Raw genomic sequence first — 25,339 nt, 5'->3', positions numbered from 1 at the left:
TTACTGCCAAGAAGTAGGTAGGTCTGACCAGTCTGAGTACCGCCTCCCATGCCATAGTCGCCAGCTGGGAAGCTGAGGTTTTGCTTCCTTCGCTTCCTTATACAATCCAGACTTGGAAGTAGGAGCTGGACCTAGAACCAGATGAGGTCCTGCCTTCTGTCACAGCCCTGAATACATTAGAAATAATCTTATGAATAAGACACTAGAATTCAAAGCAATAAAAAAAATGACTTCTTGCAGGTGGGGTTTTAGCTGAAACTTGAAATCAGAGAAGCCAGGAAGCAGGGACAAGGAGGAAGAGAATTCCAGGTATGAGGGACAGCCAGTGAAAATGTAGGAAGTTGAGAGATGGAGTATCTTGTCTGAAGAACAGCAAGGATCATGGAGCATATGGGGAGAGTAAGGAGTAAGTAAGACCACCGGAAAGGCAGAAGGTGTAAGTAAGACCACTGGAAAGGTAGAAGAGGACCAGGTAATAAATAGTTGTAAAAGCCAAACAGTTTTTTTTTTTTATATTTGATCCTGGAGGTATAGAGAGTCCCTAGAGTTTATTTGAATGGGGGGGGGGGGTGGCAGGTCAGATCTGTGCTTTAGGAAGATCAGTTTGACAACTGAGTGAAAGATGGACCAACCCAAAGCCTCTTGTAATAATACGGGTGTGAGGTGATGCGGGCTTGCACCAGAGCAGTGGCAGTGTCAGAAGAGAGGAGGCTTATACAAGAAAATAACAATAGGTAACATGTATATAGCGCCATGTGCTATATCCTATGCTGTAGGCACTGCGCTAATTGCTTTACAATTACCTCATTTGATCCTCACAACAACCTGGGGAGGTAGGTACTATGAATATCCCCATTTTACAGATGAGGACAAATTTGGAGTATTCTCAGAGAGAAGGCACTAAGGTTCAGAAGAAATAGACCTCCCAGAGACCTCCCAGCCTTTATCAATGAAGATCGGTACCTCTGCACCTTTTAGTTTTAGAGAGAGCTCCCCAGAGTCACACAGTTAGTATATATCAATGGCAGGACTGCTGTCCACTAACTATACAAATTGTTACTCTTATATATTTGAATTTTTATTATTTTTTCCTCTGGGCTTAGGGTGATGATGATAATTCGGGGAGAGAGAGAGATCAGCAGAGTGGTTCTGATGACGACAGCTCTCTCCACCTCAGCAGAGACATTGAGGACGCTCACAATGAGCAGAAAGACATGATAAGATGGAGGAGATGGGATCCAGATGTTATTGCACAGAATTCACTGCTATTCTTGTCCTTCTCCTATCTTTGAGATTGCTAATTGCCACGCAGATCGTGAGGAGCAAACAACCACTACCAGTTAGCAGATTGAAAATCTCAGGCTTCCATTAGGATGGCCAGGGCTGTTGGCCATCTGAAACTGCTAGAGCCCTGAAATGTGGAGGGAACCCATATTGATTCTGAGTCCTGTAATTAACAGCTGCTCTGACTCTTACTGAGCTGGGGCAAAAAAGTAGGAGAAGACTGCCTCACTCTCTACTCTTGGTGCAGTCTATGACTCAGAGCTGGATCCCAGACCCTCAACCATCTTATTACCCCTTCTCCATGAGCTAGATGAGGTGCATACAGGAACTTTTCACCACCCTCAAACAGATGACAGGGTAAGTAGAAAATTGTTTGGGAGATAGGTCCATCTAGAAGTTTTGTTTTTGTCTTTAGCTTTTTGCTATATTCAATAAATCACATGATCATAGTATGACGCAAGGATCTGAGTCTTCTGAATGTGAGACATCAAAACCAGATAGAGGGAAGCCTAGCCATAAGGAAAGAACTCTAGAGCTATAGATTTCATATTTTTAAATATTATCAATGATATTCCATATCATTTAATAAGTTTTGGACCCAGCTGGCCCAACCAACTTGAAACCTTAGGCTTTGCCAGCCCTGCTCCTCTCCTGTACCCTGTCTTTGAATTATCAGCCTCAGCTTGGGACTAGGGGAAGCTATTAAGAATTCAAAGCAATAAGAGGGCAATGCATGTGTTCAGGTTACAGTAAAAATAAAAACTCAGCTGGTGAAGCTTAAGTATAATTTAGACATCTGCAGGCGGAATGGCCTCTAGTGGCCAAAGGGATTACTGCAGATTTTGGGAATACTACATCTATACATGACCACAGAGCTGTAGCTGCTGGGCTGGTGGCTTAAAGGAAGTACCTGCTGGTGGGCAACTCAGATCTCACACTGCCTTGCTGGATAAAGTATACAGTGACATGCCGCTTTTCTGTAGGCTTACGAAAGGCATCAAGCATATTAGGATTAGGTATATTGCAGCCTGCACTATTACAGTACTCACATTATATATTACAGTACAACCTAAGATCAAGTTGACGCAAAGATACTGCTAAAAAATGAGCATAAAAGTTACTGCACATACATAAATCTGCTTGCTAGGGCGCCAAGGAAGCAACAGTGTTGGGTTTGGACGTACTTTTATAAACTGTGAAAAGTAGACAGGCCTTCAGGTTTGCCCCTTGACCTTAACATCTCATTTCATAGGAAATTACATAAATGACCAATCTATCTATGCATAATGATACCATTATCCTTCTCATCCACTGAGATTACAAAGTGGAAGTAAAATAGACTCTATTGCTCAGCCTAGCCTTCTTTAAAATTATTTAATGGTTTCTGAGCATGACCACACACACACACACACACACACACACACACACACACACACACTTCCAGCTAGGGGGAGAGGCTAAAGCTGGTAGATCACTTGAGCCCAGGAGTTTTGAGCTGCAATGGGCTAAAAGCAATCGAGTGTCTGAACGAAGTATAGGACTACCATGGTGAGCCAGTAGAGCTGGGGGCTGCTTGGCTGTTCAAAGAGAGTAGAATCAGCCCAGGTCAGAAATAGAGCTCATGTAAACAATCAGTGGTGGAATCAGACCTATGAGTGGCGGCTGGACTTCTAGCCTCGATAAAAAGATGATAGGTAGATAGATAGGTAGATAGTTAGATAGATAGATAGATAGATAGATAGATAGATAGATAGATAGATAGATAGATAGATAGATAGATAGGAGTAGGTAGATAGGTAAGTAGATAAGTAGATAGATAAATACATACATATATACACGCATAAGTGGGTAGATAGGTAAGTAGACAGATAGATAAGTAGATAGATAGATAGATAGATAGATAGATAGATAGATAGATAGATAAGTAGGTAGGTAGGTAAGCAGACAGACAGATAAGTAGATAGATAGATAGACAGACAGACAGACAGACAGACAGACAGACAGATAGATAGATAGATAGATAGATAGATAGATAGATAAGTAGGTAGGAGGTAAGTAGATAAGTAGATAAGATAGATAAATACATACACACATACACACATACATACATACATACATACATAAGTGGGTAGATAGGTAAGTAGACAGATAAGTAGATAGATAGAGAGATAGATACAAGGAAGGCTGTTTAAAATGGCAAGACATTCGGGAAAAGGGTTACAAGAAATTCAAGGAGGGAAACTCAGTTTCAGTTGGGGAAGGGTCAGGGCAGACTTAATGGAGTAAGTAGCACCTTAGAGAGGCCTTGAAGGAAATGAGGAACTGAGAAATGTAACTGGTGGTGCTGAACTGAAGCTCATTATACGGATCAGATTCTACCTTTAGGACATCTCAAGCAAATCTCTCCCAGGCAGTTCTTCTCGGAAACCCAAGCTATCCCCCCAAACCTCAGAATTCAGCTAGTTTTGCTCTCACCCAGGGTTTATTCTGGGGCCAGTCTAATCTGCTTCATATCTGGGACTTTGCAGCAATGGGAAAGGGCTTTTGCCTCACATTCAAGCACTCAGGCAAAAAATAAATTCTTATTTATGTAAGAAGCAAACAGCTCACACCTGAGCCCAGAGACAGTCAATACAGTTCTCATTCCTTCTCTAGTGAGACCTGCCAAACTCGGGACCCATATAGTTCTTTAGATTTATAGTGCTAATCCAGTTGGAGGGCCCCTCCATGGGGTTCTTAGAATGAATCACACACACACACCCCAAGCTATAAGGTGCCCACTTCCCTCAGGTCTCATAGTTTGAGGAGGGGGAAGGGGACAATTCTTTCTAACAACCCTCACTTAGGAGCGGTAGAAGTCCACTGTAGACATGGGGCCAGAGTGGGAATAAAGACACTGGAAAATGGACCTGGAGAAGGAAATAGCAAATCATTCTAGTACCTTTGTCAAAAAAATTTAAAAAATGGAGTCAATAAGAGTCCGACACAGCTGAAGCAAATAAACAACAGCAAATCTGACAATGCCACTGAAGGTTTTTTTAGTATAATAATCATAGCAGTGTATTACAAAGACGACAGGCTGGAACTATGCCCCAAGAGTCAGCAAACTGTGCATACCATTTGATTCAGTGATGCCACCGACAGATCTAAACCATAAGGAAATTAAAGAGAGAAAGGACACGTACAAAAATATTTGTAGCAGATTTTTTTGAGGTAGCAAAGAACTGAAAACTAAGGGAGTACCCATTGATTGAGGAATGGCCGGACAAAGCATGACATAGTCATGTTGTGGAATACTGTAGTATGGTGAGAAACAGAGAGATCGTTTCCAAGAACCTTGGGAAGACTTGTATGAACTGATGCAGAATGAAGTGATCAAAAAGAAGAGAGTAATTTATATTTGAACACTAAGATTGTAAAAATGAATGATCTTGAAAGACTTCAGAAATCAGATCAATGCAATCACTGACCATGATTCAGAGGACAACTGATGAGATGTGTCTCTCCTGACAGAGTAGTGAAGGTTCACCATTCAGAATGCAACATACATTTCTGGACATGGCCAATATAGGAATTTGCTTTGCTTGACTCCGTTTAATTGTTATAAGGGTTTTGTTTAATTTTTTCTTTTTTTCAAGGGAAGAAGGAAGTGGGCAGGAAAAAATAATTGCTTAGTAGTTTAAAAAATTTTGATTTTGAAAACAGGGAGTTGGGAGGAAAAAATAATGGCTTAATAGTTTAAAAAATAAAATGTAATTTTGAAAGCAGGGAGTCGGGAGGAAAAAATAATTGTTTACTAGTTTAAAAATAAAATGTAATTTTGAAAACAGGGAGTTGGGAGGAAAAAATAATTGTTTACTAGTTTATGTAATTTTGAAAACAGGGAGTTGGGAGGAAAAATAATCGCTTAATAATTTAAAAAATAAAATTTCATTTTGAAAACAGTAGTGTCATGACAGACAGGTTGGGGAAAGAATAGACCAGAGGGAGGAAGAACACTGAGAAGATTATTACAAACGTTCAAATGAGGATAATAATACTGAGGATAATAAAGATAAAATTGTGTGTTTATAATGAGAGAAGAAACAAGACCCTGGATATGAGAAATATTGCCAAGGTAGAATCAATAAGAGATATGACAGGCCAATTGATTAGATAAAGTAAAGGGAATAATCTAGGAGGTCTAAGAGAGGGAAGGGTCAAAGATGACTCCAAGGTTATGAGTCTGGGAGAGTAAAAGAGTGGCAGTGTCAGAAAAATAAATTTTAAAAAACAGAAAATTTAGGGAAGGTGGTATGTTTGGAGGGAAAGCTGATGAATTTAGTTCGGGACATTTGAGTGGGGTTTACTGGTACAATATCTTGGTGGAAATATCTAGCAGGTAGTTAAAAATCCAGTCCTAGGAGTCTAGGCAAAGGGTGGAGATGGAAATATGATTCAGGAGTTAACTGATAAAGTGTGATAACAGAAACCATGAGAGTAGATGAGATCACCAGGGAGGGAATGGAAAGAAAAAGAGGGTCAAGGTCACCCATGCTTAAGGGAGTTGGAAACTGATGAGGCAACAGCAAAAAAAAAAAAAAAAAGCCCACAGCCTAGGAGAATGCTGAGAGTGCAGAAAACCACAGGAGGCTAGAGTGAGTCAAGAGTGTCAAACATGGACTTCTCCAGGTCCAGGAGGATGAGGCCTGAAAAAAATAGCATGAGATGCTTCGGTTATTTGTTCGGGATGGGAATCAGACTGTAGGGAACTGAGAAATGCATGGGTAGTGAGGAAACACAAGGCAGATGAAGAGAAAGAAACAGATGAAAGGGTGAAGGGGCCAAGGGAATATATTTTTGGCATGGGGACATATAAACATATTTTTAGGCAGAGGGAAAAGAGTCAGTAAGGAGGGAAAGATATCAGAGAAAGGATGGAACCTTTATGAAGTAAGGTCATGGAGGAGACGGAAAGAGAGAGGCTTGAGGGTCCAAGGTAGTCAAACCTAGTAAGGTCCACGCCTCCCTCTGAATCTGGAGGGAAGGAAAGGAAGACAGGTGAGGACATCAAAGGTTTAGGGGAGTAAAAGAGGGGAGTCGATGAAGTCCCCAACAATCGGCCACAATCTTCTCAATAGAGAGACAGATGAAGTCCCTCTGAGAGTCTGGGAAGAAAATGGGAAGATGGAGACTTGGGGAGAAAAAGAAGAACCATGGTGGGGAAAGTCAGTCAATAAGAGACTCATAAAATGACTGCTACACCACAGTGAAGATGCAGGAGAGGTCAGAAAGCAGAAACTTTTCCTGAATTCAGCCAGTATGATTTTGTGATAAGGGAAGGTAGCAGGAGAAACCCTGGGTTACAGGTTAGCAGGGCAGAGAGGATAGTGATAAAAAAAAAAAAAAAGAAATCCAAAAGCCCAGAGAGTTCATTATCAAAATTAGGGGACCCTGTAACTTACAGTCAGGTTGGTCTATCCCCTTTCTTTTCTCCTTCCATCCTCTACTCAATATTTCAAGCGTGGTGTCATTTTTTACTTAGTTTTTAAAATTTAATTAAATTTAAGGATTTCTTCTTTTCCTTTCTTCTTTCCCTCTCTTTTCTTTGAGAAGACAGGGGACTTGGACTCTCATCTTGATTCTAGAAGATTCCATTCATCTCAGATGAGGCCCTCTGTATGCCTAAGTTTCCTTATCAGTAAAATGAAGCCATTGCACTAGATCAAATCTCTGAGGTCCTTTCCAGTTCTAAGAAGAGCAAACATTTAGTAAGTGCTTACTATGAACCAGGCATTGCCCTAAGTGCTAAAGATATGGATACAAGGAAACACGACAGTCTCTGACCTCAAGGAACTTATAGTCTCCTGGAGAAGATGATACATAAATACACAAAGAGACTCTAGACAGCAAGGGGAAGGGAAACCAAAGGATGATGGTTTAGAAGAAAAGCCGCCAGTGAAAAGGTATAGATATCCAGAGCAAAAATCAAGCTAGGAGTGAAGCAAGCATGGTTGTTCCCGCAAGAAATGGTGTTCCAAGCCAAGGACCCACCAAACAGCAGAGGGGGCTTCAGGGCGAGGTACCACCAAGGTGGGAAGGGTCAAGTAACATGGTCCTCCTTTCTGTTCCTCCCACAAGACCTTCTGTCTCCTGACTCCATGAATTTTCACTGGCTAACCCCCATGTCTGGAATTTGCTTCTTCCTCATCTCAGTCAGTCAATGAATACTTATTAAGCACCTACTATATACCAAGCAAGTAGGTCGCACAATGGATACAGTGCTTGGCCCGGAGTCAGGACTCATCTCTGTGAGTTCAAATCCAGCCTCAGACACTTACTAGCTGTGGGACCCTGGGCAAGTCACTTAACCCTGTCTACCTCAGTTTCTGCATCTGTAAAACGAGCTGGAGAAGGAAATGAGACCTCTCCAGTATCTCTGCCAAGAAAACCCAAAATGGGGTCATGAAGAGGTGGACACAACGAGAAAACAACTGAATGGCAGACAACAAAATGTACCAGGCATTGTGCTAAGCACTAGAGGATGCAAAGAAAGGTAAAAAGACAGTCCTTGTCTTCGAGGAGCTTAGTTTAATGGGGGAGACAACATGCAAACATGTACAAACAAGCTATGTGGGAGATAAAGAGGAAATACTCAAGGGAGAGAAGTAACGAAATTTAAGAGGGATCATCTGTCTTCTGGCTTCCCTGGTCTCCTTCAAGTCTCAATCCAAATCCCACCTTCTACCTGAAGCCTTTCTTGATTCCTTTCAATGCAAATACCTTTCCACTGTTGCAGATCTCCCACTTATCCTATGTACACATGCAATAGGATAATAATAAAAATCACTAACATTCATATAGTACTTGCTTTGTAAGCATTTGACAATTATCATCTCATCTGATTCTCACAACACTGGGAGATAGGTGCTATTATTATCCCCATTTTACAGATGAGGAACCCAAGGCAAATGGGTTACACAGCTGGTAAGTGTCAGAGGCCACAACTGGACTCATCTTCCTGACTCCAGGTCCAGTGCTCTATGCACTATACCCAGCTGTCCAGATATATCTTATTTGTATATACTTGTTTGCATCATATGATCATGAGTTCCTAGAGAGCAGGGGCTGCTTTCTGACTTTGCATTGTACCCCCAGTGCTTAGCACAGTGTCTGGCAGACAGTAAGCACTTAAATGTTGGGTGATTTAATCTGGATATTTATAATAGTCAAAATGGCTTAGTCACTCAAAGTCATTCATTAAAAACAATGTTGCTGTTACTGTATACAATGTTCTCTTGGTTCTGCTCATTTCATTCTTCATTATTTCCTGTAAGCCTTCCATGTTTTTCTAAGATCGTGGAGCTCATCATTTCTTATACCTGACCTATAAGCTTGTTTCTGCAGCTGGTTGCTACTCCCCCACCTCTTACTTCCTCCCTCATTATACACATAGAAGAAAGTCAAAGAAAGCTAAAAGTCAATAGAAGGGGAAGAAGAGAATGATCATGTCAAAATAAACCAGTCTTTCAGAGGGACATTGTGGATCTTCATTATATAATGTCACCATGGTGTTTTGGACTCCTAAGAGATGGGCACTGGGTCAATTTAGGATATCCTGAGTGCTGTTACCATGAAGCTTGGGGAGCTGGTAATAGGTCATGTTTTATGTAGAAGGGACATAATTGGGAGGCTGAAACAGAGCTTTCTGCTGCCCCACAGCCTTTTGCTCTAAGACAAAAGTCTCCTTCCAGTGTGAGACCTTCCATGCATGCAAAGCAGTCTTTTTGTAAAGTCTTGGTTCAGGTCTCCTTGCGCTCCTTGGTTACGAGCCATGGGAAAGAACATCCTGCAATAGGGTCACTGGTCCTTCCTGACCACAGAGAGGGCTCTGCTACCGCCATCCTCCCCAGGATTCTATTCAAAACAGAATTCTGAATTGTGGTTGCAAAGGAGAGACAGTCCCACTGCACTGACATTCAACATCAGACCTACTGCCATGTAAAAAGATCTTAGGGTCATCATTCACAGGATGAGCGAGTCACAGGAAAGCAGATCTCTGGAAAACATTGTCGGAGTCAATATTTACTCCAGTTGAAAAAACAGAAAAACTAAGAGGTGAAAGAAAGTCCTCTCGAACTAGACTCTGCTTTATTTATGGTGATATCAGGAGTACTTTGAGGTGAGTGACATGTCCAAACACAGCAATGGTGGTATCCAATATCAAGACCATTTGTCACTCACCGTAACAGCAGAAGAAGGCGTGGCTAACCCCGTGGGGGTGAAAGTCATGTCATCAAAAGCTGACATGTTAGCTGCAAGATAAGAGAGAGATTTGAAATCATAAACACCAGAAAAACAAATGAAAATTATAATTTAATGTATAAAAAAATAAAAAGGCAGATTATTTTCTTTTGGTTTTTGTAATTAGGTTTCTTTAATTGCAACAAAATAAAGGGGCAGTTTACAATCCAATTAAGTTTCATTGAATTTATTTTCTCAGGCAGATTAGTTTTTGAACATCTTTTGCTGCTATGTCCTTCTATGATAATTCTTTTTAGAAAAAAAAAGAATGGTAGCAATTTAAGTAAGAAGGTGAAGTCAATATTTCATGGTATTGGGGGTTCAGATAAAATACAAATTCTCTCTTTTCCTCTTCTTTTTCTCTCTTCTCTTCTGTCTCTGTCTACCTCTTTGTCTTTGTCTCTGTCTATTTACACACACACACACACACACACACACACACACACACACACACACACACACCCTCACACTCACATACTCCTAGAACGTGGAAGATAATAACCGAGGACCCTCAGTATCATGATGAAATCCAAGAATTGCCCAGACCCTCAGAGGTCACCTAGTCTCATCTATATCTAAACAACAATCCTCTCTGCAACATAACTCACAAGTGGTTATCCAACCTTTGTCCCCAGTGTCTAATGAGGGGTAACCAGTCGCTTCCAGAGGCAGTCCTGAAGAGCTCTGATTGTTAAGAAGCTTTTTCCTGCCTCCAGGCCCAACCACAACACCCAGGGCTTATAACTGTACCTTCTGGGACCATGAGAACCAGTGTTTTCTCCTCACCTCCTTCCTCTCCCCACCTCTCTACATACACACAGTCCTTCAAATGCTCTTAACTACAGTAAGTAGGCCCCTCCTGGGTCTTTTCTTCTCCACTTCCTTCAGCAGATTCTCATATGCTCTGATCCAAAGGCCTTCCTGGTTGTCCTTCTCTGGACACACTCCACTTTCAACAACATTCTTCCTACAATATGGCAACTAGAAATGAATACAACAGACATGTGATCTGACCAGGGCAGAGAATAGCAGAATTATCACTTCCCAAGTCCTGACATTCTGCCTCTCAATGTAACCTAAGATCACATCAGCATTTCTGGCTGCTGTATCATACTTTTGCTTTAGGAATACACTTCTTCTCCTTCCATGGATCTCAGTTTCCTCATCTGTAAAATGGGGTTAAACTACTTTGTACTACTTACCTCATAGGAGCACAGATACAGATCGAGAAGATTATCTAGTCCAACCCGCTCATTCTAACAGATGAGGAAACTGAGGCCCCGAGAGGTTAAGTGACTTTCCCATTATCACACAGAAAGTGGCAAAGCTGGGATTTGAACTTGGATCCTCTGATTTGCATCACACACACCACTATTGCATGAGGAAGGAGATGTACAAACGCTGAAGTGTTGGGTAATTGGGACTTGGGATCATAAATCCGCATATTTTCCTGATGGTCCCACAATTCAGTTGCCATTTAGGTTATATTGTCCTGTCCATCACAATTATTCACTTTCTAATTTGGGGGACCCAAACTTTTCCAACTTTCCCCTTCATCCGGCTGATGAAACCACAAAACTAATAGCAAAAACTAGTATTTATGGAGCTAAGTTTGCAAAGGATTTCATGTACATAACCTCATTTAATCACTCTGAAGTCAGAGACCTTGGGTTCAAATTCCACCTCAGACATTTACTAACAGTTCGACCTTGGGGAAATCACTTACATCTCTCTGGGCCTCAGTTTCCTCATCTGTAAAATGAGGGGCTGTAGCCCTTGAAGGTTCCTTCCATCTCTAAACCTCTGATCCTTCAAAAGAACTCTGGAATGAATGAGAACATGGAGAATTCCAGAAACCTTCATTCTGTCCTCTCCTTTACCTGACACAGTTCTTTTAAACCAGAGAACCAACAGAATCTATTTGCTTCGGGAGGGGGGAGATTTTGGATACTGCTCTCCTTGGGAATACTTTGTTACTAGTGCTTAATTCCAAGGAATTTTCATAGGACTTTTACATCAGTCACCCTTTTTTAATTCCTGCCCTTTCCATGGGTCATTTCAGTTGGTCTTAAGGATATCTGTGGGAATGGAAGACATTAAAAATAGGGAAATGTATTTATGACCTCTTGGCCTTTGCCTTTCACCATTTCCTAAAGTGGATTTGATGTCTGTTTACATAGGGATACAAGAAAGCAGGAGAGCTGTATAAATGTGTCTCTAAGGGCTAGGAAAGAGGATGGTATATAGTATATAGATGGTATATGGTTCAGGGCTGGTATATAGAAGAGAATACAATCCTCGCTGAGGAAGTGTCAGTGACCGGGTCCTTCTATGGCTTTTCACAGCCTGGCATCAGTGATCATTGGAAGTCTGTCCAACAGCCCAAGAGGTGAATGTTTGGTCACTAGAGAGTAGGAGGCAGAGACAAGCAACAGCTGGTTGCTGAAGGCAGGATTCCCAGTTAGAAACGTAATTGTCACTCAGTTCTCAACCTAGCTCCTCTCTGCCTAAAGGAATGTAGCACTCTGTCCATGATTGAGTTAAATAAACGTCAAAGAGAAAATAATCCTGTGGCAATAAAATTAGAATTTCTCACCCCATTTTTTCCATTCAATAAATATTTATGAGATATGTAGTATTGGGGGCAAATGGAGAAAATAGGGGTTTGGAATTGATTTATCCATTCAATAACTGACGCAAAGGGATTGACAGTTGTGTTGCGTGTTGTTTAGAGAGGCAGTGTGACCCCATAAGTGAAGAGCTGGCCTCAAAATGAGGAAGATCTGGGTTCACATCCTGTCTCTCCGGGTGACCCTGGCAAAGCACGCAGCGAGCTGGGCAGGTGACCCCAGATACACTGAGGCAGTCCACACTCCCAAGTGCAGCAGAAAGCCCGTTAAAATGTAATTGGGAAATATTTAATAAAATGAACACAAATACAACAGACTACAGATAATGTTAATGTGTGGTTTTCTAAGTCAAGATGCCCCTGGCAGGGATCCTTACGCACCTTTTGGTATCTCCTGTTTCTGTTGGAGATTGACAAGTCTCAATTAGGCAACTCTGTAAGACTGAGGTGCAGAGAAGGAGCCCAGCTGAATGGGTCAAGGAAGCTTACTCACCTGGAAGTGTTCTATACTAATAAAATCACAGGTTTAGTCCCTAATCCCATACCAACAAAATAACCCAAGGAGTGGGGGAGGGGGCCACTTGTTCCACCAGTAAAATAGTATGAAATGCCCAAATGACATCAGAAAAGAATAAATAAAAATAGACAACTTTGTTGATATTAAGTCATTTCAGTCATGTCTGACTCTGTGACCCTGTTTGGGGGTTTTCTTGGCAGAGATATTGGAGTGGTTCACCATTTTCTTCTCCAACTCATTTTACAGATGAGGAAACTGAGGCAAAATGAGTTAAGTGACTTGCCCAGAGTCACATAGCTACTAAGTGTCGGATGTCAATTTTGAACTTGGGTCTTCTTGACTCCAGGCCCTGGGTTCTATCTGTTGTTACCCCTAGCTGCTCCAAACAGACAATACTAAATACTAATTCTTAAAACTAAATAACCACCCCAAATCTTCCTGGGATTTTTGCTTCAGACTGGACTGGGTGGATAGCACATATCTGATTATCTGTAATAATTACACATGGATAATATTTCCATCCTGCTACAAGCTTTAAAAAAAGTCTTTGGGGAAAAGGAGAGAACAGTAATAGGAGGAAATAACACAGAAGAAAAAGTTAACCATTACATCTCAATCTAAGACAGGGAAATTGTATTTTGCTATTTCTATTTGACTCTCCCTTTGGTTTACCTAAGTAACTACTACTACTGCTAATAATAATAATAATATAATAATAATAACAATAATAGCTAACATTTATATAGTGATTACTATGTGCCATGCAGTACTAAGTACTTTAAAATATTATTTCATTTGATCCCCACAACTCTGGGAAGCAGGTGTTATTATTATCCCAGTTTTACAGATGAGGACATTGAGGCAAATAGGGTTAAGTGACATACCCAGATCAAGCTAACAACTGTCTGAGGCTGAATTTGAACTCAGATCTTTCTGCCTCCAGGTCTAGCGGTCTATCCATTGTACCTCCCAACCGCCCCTGATTTTTAGTATTAATTTTACCATGACTGCTGATATGGAATACTACAAAGTCTGGCTAAACTTTGAATATTAGAGAATTGCCAAAGACACTGAAAGCCTCCATACTCCCTACACTGGTGTCCTTAAGCAGAGACCTATGCCCAAAACAAAACACATTTACTCCTCTTTTTGGAGAAAGCTGTTTCTTTTCTTATTTTCTAAAACAAAGCCTCTTTTCACTATCACTGAGTCCTGGGGATGTAGAATTATATTATTTCAGTAACCTAGCATTCTATGCATAAAGCTAGGTTGCAGAGATGTTACCCATCGATGAGGGACAAGGCTTTGTATAAACATCTCATACCAAGAAAGTGTTCAGTGATGTGGGAAAGGAGCTGCCTCTCCTAGGGTTTCACCAGTGATTGCAGGGCCCCCATTTCCATGCCTGTAAAATTATCTCCTAATCTGCAGGATGGCGACCTCCATCTGTGAAGTTACCATTTCACTATTACATACTTTCCTGGTGCTGAAAAACACACCATTAGCCAATTTAAATATTATGGACTCATTGATTGAATTCTTTAACTCAGAGGGTGTATTGTGATGAGAAACCAGACTTTTGTTGTTTTTTTTTTAGAATGTTCTGGATGTAATTTTGACTGTGTTATCCTTCCAAGGTAATGTTTCAGTGTCCTATCAAGAAATATTAAGGTTTTCGAGCCAGCTGTATAGGAGTAAGTTAGCTAAGGGAATCATTAACCTTTGGAGGTATTCATGAAAATGGTCAAAGTTCATTGCTGGGTTGTTTTCTGTTCCACAAATGACTTTGCTCCCCATAATACAAATGGACCAATCCTGCCAACCAAGATAGATAGGAGGAGAGAGGGGATCAAAAGTCCACAAGAGAGCCCTTTACCATCAGCTCCCTTCTCCACTTAAGCTCAAAGTCAGAACTGAAAACTGGTCTATGATGCACTGAGAGCTGTCTGTTACACAGCCACATCTTGGAAGAGAAAGATGGTGCAATGTCTTTAGTTCAATCTCTTAAGCTTGGTGGTTCCAACCTGGTGCAGCATTCTGGTGCACAGAACTGTATGTGGCCAAGGACCTTTCAAACCTTGATCAGACAAAGCTTGTGGCTTTCACAACAGAACAAGAAAGCCAAGTGTAGCTTAGATCAAAGAAGAAACTAAAACCAGATTGAGTTAGCACCTGTAATTCATGTATAAAATCCGTTCCTGTCTCAATATCATGTTCTCAGGTAAACAAGGATCAGATACTTCTCAGAAATAAAGGACAAATGTGAAGGTTTTGCTTTATTTTCACATTTACTCCAGATACTATAGATACTACTTAAGGTAGATGGTGTAGTAGATAAGAGCGTTGGTCTTTAAAACAGGAAGATCTGAGTTCAAATCGTCCCTCATCCATTTACTGGCTGTATAAGTTTGGGAAAGTCATTTAACCTTTATCAGCCTCAGTTTCTTCACTTGAAAAATGTGAGCACCCACCTTCCAGGGCTGTTGAGAGAATCAAATGAGATAGCCTACATATAGCACTTTGCAAACCCGAAAGTGCTTTTATTATGATCATTTTCATGTATTTCCCCCTTTCCGTCTCCATCCAAATAATAAAACAAATGAATACAAGTTTAGCTAAGGCCACCTAGGTATGTGACTGACACCAGCCTGACCTTTTTTTCTAGTGTGATGGATGAGAGATGGAAACTTCAAGGTGGCTTTGTATGCATGCTGAATTTTCATCCCTTTTGGTAAATCTCAGTGTGGATTTACTCACACCTACTGAGGAAGCCAACATGGATGTCCGCATTGGCAGACTCCTATTAAACTTTCAGCTAACCTTTGTGTTTTGGAACCATAGCTCTCCCTGGGGAGGGGTGAGGCAGACCCTCTCTCTGTTTCATTTTTCACATGAAAATGTTCATTTTTGTTTTGGCTTTTCTTGGGCAGAGGACAATTAACTGCAACATCTCCTAGAGCTAACCTGTATTGGGAGAAGGAAGGAAGGATCACCAAGAGCCAGAATGGTCCAGTCCAAGTCACTAACATCATTCCTTCCTTTGACAATGGTACTAAACAGGTAGGTCACAGGGATGTCACCAATCTAGCTTACCGAGATTTTAACAAAACTTTTTGATAAAGTATCTCATGCTATTCTTAGAGAAAAAATGGAAAGATGGGGACTAGACAGAAGGGGGATTTGGACTTGATTGAATGGCCAGACCCAAAGAGTCATCGTTAAGGACTCCATGTAGGGGCAGCTAGATGGCGCAGTGGATAGAGCACCAGCCCTGGTTTCAGGAGGACCTGAGTTCAAATCCGGCCTCAGACACATAACACTTACTAGCTGTGTGACCCTGGGCAAGTCACTTAACCCCATTGCCTAAAATAACAATAACAAAAAAAAAATGAGGGAAAAAAAAAAGGATTCCATGTAAACTTGGGTGATGTCTAGTCCCCCAGAGATCTGGATTTGGCCCTCTGCTTTTTAACATTTTTAGTAATGGATTCTGCAAAGGCATACATGGAATACATATCAAATCTGCAGATGACCCAAAGGAAGAGCTAACAACTTGGATTACACTCAGGATCTAAAAACATCTTGGATGGCTAAAAACTCTGGCTGAATCTAAGAAGATGAAACCAAACAGGAATAAAATACTTCCGGCTTAAAAATTAATTTTGCTTGTATGAGATAGGGGATGAGTGGTTAGAGAGCAGGTTATCTGAAAAAGATCTAGGAGTCTTAGTGGACTGTAAACTCAATATATTGGCGTCCTAGAAGTAGGGATAATGAATTGATAGTTCCACTCTATTCTATTCTGACTAGAACATATCTGGAGTATTGTTTAATTCTGGTTGCCATATTTTGGGAAAGACAATTGTAGAGCACCCAGAATTGGGTGACCAGCATGATGGAAGCCTTCAATTTCATTCCCCATGATGATTATTTGAAGAAAATGAGGGGAAAAGAATAGTAGTCTGACTCATTTTACAGATGAAGAAAGTGAGGTCTAGAGGATAAAGTGAATGGCCTAAGGTCACACAGTGAGTGTCAGAGCAGGATTTGAGCCCAATTCTCCTGACTCCCATACAAAATGCTCTTTCTCCTAGATTTTATGAGAATGTATTAGATTATATGTGAGTTATCGTAACGACTTGGAGATATGTTGGTCCCCTTTTTATTATATATACTCTGACTTCTCAGGGGCAATGTAATCTAATGGGAAGAGCAGCGGAGAATGCTTTTCCTCTGCTCATTGTCTTCTTTGTATCCCAGAGCTCAGGATAGTGTCTGGAACATAGTAGGTGCTTAATAGATGCTCACTGACTCGCCTGACATTCCCAGACTTCACATACAGTTCCCTAATTTAACAAAACATCTGGGTGAATGCCATTAGTGCCTGAGCTGGTGTTTGGAAATTTCTGGAGGGAGTAGGAGGAGCACGCCAGACTTTTCTGGGAATCAGCCTACTTTTACATCATGACCATGTGTCACTGGCCCCACCACCAGAGTCAGAGTAGGTACAAGCTGAGGGGCACATCCTCACCTGAGTCTGGAGGGATGCAGGCACAAGAGAACTGAGTGACATAGTCTACTTTGAAGTGGGAGTTGATCGGATAGTAATCGGCCAGCTTGATCATCTTCTTGAATGCGTCATAGATGAAAATGAAGCTGATGAGAGAGGAGAAGCCCTCCTCAGTGAAGCGGGTGAAATATTGGACTAAGAAGCTGGCGTCTGTGGCCACCAAGATGAGACAGAGGAAGGAGGACCACAGACCAATCCACAGACGGAACTCCAGGTAGTCAAAACCATTGTCTCTGGAAGAAAGCAAGAAAGAGATTTAGACTCTGCCCCCTACACACAAAGAAGAATTGGACCCTCAGAAGCTAATGAATTAATAAATAAATGTCAAAAATCAGCTACAGGTCCTAGGAAGGAAGCATACTCTGGGTTATAGGATTCTAGATTTAGAACTGGGAGAGCTCTAAAGAGACCAATGACACCAACCCCATCATTTTACAGATGAGGAAACTGAAGCCATGAGAAATAAAGTGACTCGCCCAAGGTCATATAGCTAATAAGTGTCTAAGGTTGGATCTGAACTCAGGTTTTCTTGACTCCAGGTTTAATGTCCTATCCACTGTCTATACTCCCAGAAATGCCAAAATTCAGTAATCTAGTCAGCCCAGCCTAGACAATTGAGCTTCCCAAAGGAAATAATTTCAGAAATTACAAGAGAAGCACAGAGAAAGGGACCAGATAATCTGTCCTTGGGGACACTTAGACCCTCCTTGGAAGGAGTGTCTTCCCCTGTTGGCATAAGTGGCATTCTATTGGAAGTTGACACTGATTTGAGATGATGGGAGTCAGGAACACCCCTTTCCTCTTTTCCCACCTACTTGGCACAGTCACCTGCATCCAAGGATATATATTCCAGTTCCAACAAAGAGTCAAAGCAAAGAGGTGGTAAGGAAAATGAGTCCAGTTAAACCACTGTGGTTATTTCAACATACCTGGATGTGACTTCACGATTATTCTTTTTCTTACACATTCCTTGTAAACTCTCTGTGGGGTATTTTAGAGAAATAAGAATGAGGGAGAGGAGTCTGGGCCTGTGATTTCATACATGTACAACATCTCTTTCACCAGCAGAGATCAATCCATCAACAAATATTTGTTAAATGATTAATGCGTGCCAGACACTGTGCTAAGCCTGGAAATACAGAGAACTAGCTGTGTGATCCTGGGTAAATCACTTAATTTCTGTTCGCCTCAGTTTCCTCATCTATAAAATGGAATAATAATATCACTTACCATGCAAGGTTGTTGTGAGAATCAAATAAATGAGATACTTATAAAGTGCTTAGTACAGTACCTGGTACAAAATGTTAGCATCATCAGCATCATCAGCATCATTGTCTTAGCAAGTTGCCTGGGGTGCTGAAAATTTAAATGGACTTAAACCCACTTATCACAGCTAGTATGTCTCATGAGCAAGAGCTGAATCCACATCTTTCTGATTCCAAAGCCAACCCTCAATTCACAATATTATGCAGCCTTTCTTGGTGAGATAGAGATAGATATCATTCCAATTTTCCATATTAAAAATAGATAAATTAAGATCCTTTCTCTAAGTCCTACAGCCTGAATTTCCACTCTTTCCTAATATTGGATTTTAATACCACTGTGGAGTTGGGTCAAGACCCAAACCACTATTCATTCCCCAGTGACACTGGGGTTGCTGATGGTAAGTCCCTGAAATCCCACAGAAGACCAATACAAGTAGCATAAGCATAAGCCCATAGATGGAAGGGGCCTATCATGTCCTTTATCTAGTCTAACATCCACATTTTATGGATGAGTAGAATTATGTCTGAAGTTAAGTGATTTGCCCAAGGTTCAGTGACTGAGGCTGGGTCAGAATGCAAGTTCCCTACTCCTGGTCCAGTTTTCCTGCCTCTAAAGCACACTTCCTGTCCTCTGAATCTGATTTAGCTCCTGATAGGGTATCATTGGAGCCCTTGCTTCACAAAATACCAGACAATAAGAAAATATGTTTATTATATAATGAATTTCCTCCAGGTTATTTAGAAACATCCAACCATCCATTCATCCATCCATCCATCCATCCATCCCTCCCTCCATCCATCCATATATCTATGCATTCATTCATTCAACAAACTTTCATTATTTGTTTTATCAGACCTGGGATGTCATTAGAATAGGGGAACTGATTGTGCTTAATCTCTATCTTCCAGTCTTAAAGATGTGACCCAGGTCACAAAGTCAGTAAGTGTCAAAGGTGGGACCTTAAGTAAGCTCTTCCCAGAATCCAAGTCAGCTTTCAATCCACTGGGCCACACTAGTTTCTTATTACTAAACTAATAATTTGTCAATATTAAAATTAGTAAATGTTTCTTCAATGAGATAAATACTAGACGAAGCAAGCTGGAATCTACAATGAGTCATCAGAACAATTAGGAATCAGGGGTTTTTATTTCTGGGTTTGCTCCTTATCCACTTGACCAAGAGATCACCAGTGAAAAGAAGCATTTAAAAGTATTTCTTTTTAATTACACTTATCTTTGCTTCCCTAACAAGGCCTGTGTTCAACAATCTCATCTCCCCCCGCCCCCGCCCCCACCACCCAATGCACGTGTTTATAAGAATTGCAGCAAGAATAAGATCCTTTTATTTTCCTGAGGTTGAACCATCATCACTTGGGAAAGGGGGAGATGGGAAGATTCCAATTATGAGATCTTACAAAGAAAAAAGATACCTAGACTAACTGGAAAAATAAATACTTGGGTCTGAGTGACCCTAAAACTGTCTTATCTAGTCTCAGTCACTGAAACTAGTGGATAACATCTACAGAAATGATGTGCTTAAAGTAGGAAGAAAAAGGAGTAATAAGGTATGGGTCACTTCTTCAAAATTTAGAACAAGATGATCGGCCAAAACAAGGATTAACCCTCCTACCACGGTATGGTTTATGAGAAATAGTTCACTGTTCTGTAATTTTGGTTGTGTCCAACTCTTCATGTCCCCATCTGGGCTTTTCTTGGCAAAGATACTGGAGTGGTTTGCCATTTCCTTCTCCAGCTCATTTTACAGATGAGGAAACTCAGGCAAACAGGGTTCAGTGACTCACTCAGACTCACAGATAGTAAGTCTGAGGCCGGATTTGATCTCAGGTCTTTCTGACTCCAGGCCCAGCACTCTATCCACTGTGCCACCAGCTGCCTCATGTACATCCTACCACTAATTACCTGTATGGGTTAACAGAAAGCCCATTGGGTTTGGAACTTCTTGCTCCTTTCCTTTCTCTTTTCGCTGTCTCTGTACTGTCTGAGCCAGCCACACTCTGACCACATCCCCCCCATTCTTGAGATGTCAAAAGTCCCATGTGCCTCCTAAGCCAGTGGCAAGTTTCTGATCAAGATCGTGGCTTTCAAGCCAAGAAGGACCTTGGAGGTCAGCTCCATTTATAGATAAGGGAATTAAGACCTAGAGAGACTTGCTCAAGATGGCAAATTGTGGGGCCAGGACCCAATAACCAGACCTTCTGACTCCAAAGCCAGCATTGTTTGTGATACAATAATAATAATAAAAAACATGTATGTAGCCCTTTAAGGTTTGCAAAGTCCTTTATAAATGTAACTTTCTGTTATGCTCACAATAACCCTGGGAAGTGGGTGCTTTTCTTATCCCCATTTTTACAGATGAGGAAACTGAGGCAAATAGAGGTGAAATGACTTGTCCAGGGTCACACAGCTAGTAGGGGCTTGAGGCTGGATTTAAACTCAGGTTTTCCTGACTCTGGGTCCTAGCTGCTTATACCTGTTCCTACCTTTTCCTTTTAGCCCCAAGAGGCACGTGAAAGTCTAAGGAGAGGGCTGATAAATTATTTTTACCATTGTTATAATGTTTTAATAATATATGTCAAATAATAATAATAAAGCAATTTGATCAAAATAAAGGCAGGCTGATATATAATAGTGCCATATTGTTTAGTGCTGTTTTAAAGAAAAATCTTTGCAGTTTTTCCCTTTGACATTGTACTTCTAATCAGATATAATTTCCAGACAAATCATGGGGCACTTTGTTTACTTTGCTAATTACGGGCTGTTTGAAGGGAAAGGGAGACATGAATTTACTTAGTAAAAGGAAATAATTTCTATCTCAGAATTATCTAAAGGAAACCAGCAGAAACATTTTCTCCAGATTAAGCCTCTGATGGTTTTGCTGCCCATAAATCTTTGTGAAGAGGCAGCCTCTGTTCATTCCTGTGTAGGGTACAGACTGGCTTAATCTTCCCACAAAGGCCTTCTCCTCTCACACAGTGAGCTTTCCTAGATACAAAAAAAACTCCTTGACTCTGCTGTAAACTAGTATGAGTGGAATTCTTTCCAGTGTCCTGGGGATTAAGCTAAAGAAGGGTCATATAATAACAAGGAACTCCCAAAAAACTAAGTAAAAGGTGCAGCGTTAGGTTGAAATGTAGAACATGAAAGTTCTTTGCTTCACTCAAAACAGGCCTTATGGGGCTAGTCTTGAAATAACAACAACAATAATATAATTATATTCAGTGCTTATGCGGTGCTGAAATAAAGGAACTCATTGATTTTCACATGGCATGGTGGGAAAAGGATTACTGTCTTTGTAGACTGAAGGACTGAGTTCAAATTCAGCCTGCTACTTGCTACTTGGGGGACCTCAGTCTCCCTGGACACTGGTTTCTCCATCAGTAAAATCAGGGGGTTGGATTTGTTCACCTATGTGGTTTCTTTTCTCTCGAGATCTGAGACCCTATGAAACAGCTTTGCAAGACAGCATTACGGGTATTGTTATTTTCATTTGGTCCATAAGGAAATGGAGACTTATTGAGGTTAAGGGTCATACAGCTACCAAGCCTCTGCCCCATGCTCCTGCCCTTCCCTCCCCTCTCTTTGTGTGGCTTCCAGTGATGCCTATAGACTCTGGAACCCACAACCGAAGTTACCCAGTCAAGCACTGGAGTAAGAATGAGGAACCCCACTTTACATCAGTTTCCTTTTTTTTAACCAGCCTGGTTATTTTCTAATATTTCCTGCTGTCAATGTCGGGCCTTTTATTCTTAGAATGTATACATTAGAGTGCCCTGTTTCAATTGTCTCCTCCTAAACCTAAAAAATCCACATTTTTAAATTCAACTCTCTTTGAAATGAACAGGAACTTTTCAACATGAAATACAGACTATGGGAAAACCCCCCAATATGGTTGCTTCTGTGGCTGAAAAATTTGCTTTCCATCTGTGGGGACTATAAATGGAAGGCCTTTCTCTTAACCCTCCCTGGTGGTTGTACAGTCATATCCAATTCTCTGTGACACCATTTTGGGGGTTTCTTGGCAAGGATACTGGAGTAGTTTGCCTTCTCCAGCTCATTTTATGGATGAGAAACTGAGGCAGACGGGGATTAAGTGACTTACCTAGGGTCTACTCCCATAGCAATAATAAATAAATACCAACAATGCAGTACTCAATTTCTATTACCTCCTCAGTGAAGTGGCTAGAACCTATTTCAAGGTTTTACAGGACAAATTAAGGAAAAATTCCTAAAGGGAATTGATAAATTCCTCCATAAATCACAGTCACTTATTTAATGAGAGGAAGAAGCTAGAGACTTCTTCAAGGTGATAAAGCTAAGAAGCAGAAGGCAGGGGCTTAAACCCAGACCTGCTTATTCTAAGGCTCTTTCCTTTATTCTTTACTGCCTGACACTATTTATATCCCTACTATAATCTGTGAAAAGATTTAACTCCGATAAAACTTGCTCATTCTATGGATAGTAAATGAGGGTCAAAAGAAGTCAGACGTTGCAAGAGGGGATTCTGCCCCTCCTCTATCCAAAGTAGACCTTAGCTTAAAAGGGCCAAGGTCTCCCACTGCATCTGGGGCCATCTCCAGTTGTCCTGATTCATATCTGGCCACTGGACCCAGATGGCTCTGGAGGTGAAAGTGAGGCTGGTGACTTCCCACAGCTCTCTCTCACTTAGATACAATTCACTTGCAAGTCACAGCATCACCTTCCTGATGCCATGGTCTTCTTCGAGAATGAAGGACAAAAGGGGCAGCTAGGTGGTGCAGTGGATAGAGCACCAGCCCTGAAGTCAGGAGGACCTGAGTTCAACTCTGGCCTCAGACCAAACCCTTGACATGTACTAGCTGTGTGACCTTGGGCAAGTCACTTAACCCCGATTGCCTCACTAAAACAACAACAAAAGAAAAACTTCCAAAGAGAATGAAGGACAAACAACAATTTTGGATTAAATGTTATCACTTGAGTTATGCCTGATAGCTAATGAATGATTAGTCTCATTTAGCATGTGTAGAATTGTTATGTCTTTGATTCCAGTGAATTTTTGAAGCTATTTTCATTTTTTCTTTCTCTTTCTTTCTTTCTTTCTTTCTTTCCTTCTTTCTTTCTTTCTTTCTTTCTTTCTTTCTTTCTTTGGACTGGATTTTCTCTAGTTTCTCCAGAATGGAACTACTCTTTCCTGGGATAATTAAACTGTTTCCATTATATATGAATGCGAATGAGAACAAATGGAGACTCTGGGTTATACATACTTGCTGAAATTAAACAAGAGCCTCTCAAAGACAAGGACAGGTCCCGTACTGCTCAGGATAGTGAGGGGCTGGCCAGCAAAAAGACAAAAGATGGCTCCAGAGACAGCCGTACCCAGGAAGCTCTCCAACACACCCTAGTGTAGACAAAACACAGGCATTAACAAATGCATTTTTTTTCTCCCTTATCACATCATCTGTTCAGGAACAACCACAGACAAATACATTGTAAGAAGAGCTTGCGCACCATAAATAACCAACCAAACAGAAACAAGGTCCCAATTAGTGCCAACAATGCATTCATCAAACGGTCGTATTATTTGAGCTTGTGCTACATATTTCCCTTGGGATGGAACTAGTGAGCATAGTTTATATAATTGTAACTTTGGGTGAGGCTAATTTGAATACAGGGATTCATTGTTTCTACCAATTGAGACCCGGCTGCATCTTACATTAGATATGAGTATTACTGGGGCCATTAAAATGTAATTGAAGCCTGTCATCAACAGAGACACAGAATGATAGACTTCAGAAATCATTTAGCCCAATCTTCTAATTTTACAGATGAGGAAACTGAGGTCTAGAAAGATTGAATAACATACCCAAGGTCTTAGCTACTCAGTAATAGAACAAGGGCTGAAACCCAAGCCTCATAACGGTGAAAACACGGATTAAAAAAAAATTAGCACTTTATTCTTCAGAAAATGCTATATTTTCCCTTCTGTTGATGCTGCTTTGGGAAATGCTTTCAGGGCTCCTTAGAAAAGTTCAGCCCTGACTCACTTAAATCCAATTTACTTGTGAGTCATGACATCACCTTCCCAATGTCATGGTCCTCTTTGGGAATGAAGGACAAACAGCCATCAACAGGGAACAGAATGCGGCTCTAGGAGTCATGAAAACATGTCTTTGAATCCTATTCCAGATAGTTACTAGCTGTGTGATCCTGAGCAAGTCACTTGACTCACGTCTGCCTCAGTTTCTCATCATGAAAATGGACATGATACGAGTACCTGCCTCCCACAGCTGTTTTGAGGATCAAATGAGATACTGGTAAACATGCCTCGTGAAGCACCTGCCAAGGCTGCAGAAATGCAAACTTTTTGTCGTTGTTGTTGTTCAGCTGTTTTGCAGTTGCATCCTTCTCTTCATGACCCCATTTGGGATTTTTTTTTAAGGCAATGGGGTTAAGTGACTTGCCCAGGATCACACAGCTAGAAAGTGCCAAGTGTTTGGTCTGAGGCTGGATTTGAACTCAGGTTCTCCTGACTTCCGAGCCAGTGCTCTATCCGGCTGCCCCCCCATTTGGGATTTTCTTAGCAAAAATACTGGAGTGGTTTGCCATTTCTTTCTCCAGCTCATTTGACAAATGAGGAAACTGAGGCAAACAGGATTAAGTGACTTGCCTGGGACACTCAGCTAGTAAGTGTCTGAGGCCAGATTTAAACTCAGGAAGATGAGTCTTTCTGGTTCCAAGCGCAGTGCTCTATCCACTGGGCCACCTGGCTGCAAATGCTAGCTACTGTTATTAAA

At 41.1% G+C, this 25,339-nt stretch overlaps 1 protein-coding gene across 2 annotated transcripts in view; it reads right to left on the bottom strand.

Annotated features, from left to right (window-relative positions):
- SLC4A4 (solute carrier family 4 member 4) overlaps window positions 1-25,339 on the bottom strand; it is a 398,910-nt gene that overhangs the window by 57,111 nt on the left and 316,460 nt on the right. For both annotated transcript variants that reach the window (XM_020988496.2, XM_020988499.2), the window contains exons 13-15: window positions 23,810-23,943; window positions 17,245-17,516; window positions 9,508-9,578 (exon numbers count right to left, since the gene is read on the bottom strand). In XM_020988496.2, the coding sequence (XP_020844155.1) occupies window positions 9,508-9,578; window positions 17,245-17,516; window positions 23,810-23,943 (477 nt within the window). The remainder of the gene's footprint in view (window positions 1-9,507; window positions 9,579-17,244; window positions 17,517-23,809; window positions 23,944-25,339) is intronic.

Source organism: Phascolarctos cinereus, unplaced genomic scaffold (genome assembly GCF_003287225.1).
Source record: "Phascolarctos cinereus isolate Bilbo 61053 unplaced genomic scaffold, phaCin_HiC Scaffold_9;HRSCAF=440, whole genome shotgun sequence".
NCBI lineage: Eukaryota > Metazoa > Chordata > Mammalia > Diprotodontia > Phascolarctidae > Phascolarctos > Phascolarctos cinereus.
This window is presented reverse-complemented; position numbering and strand designations above follow the sequence as displayed.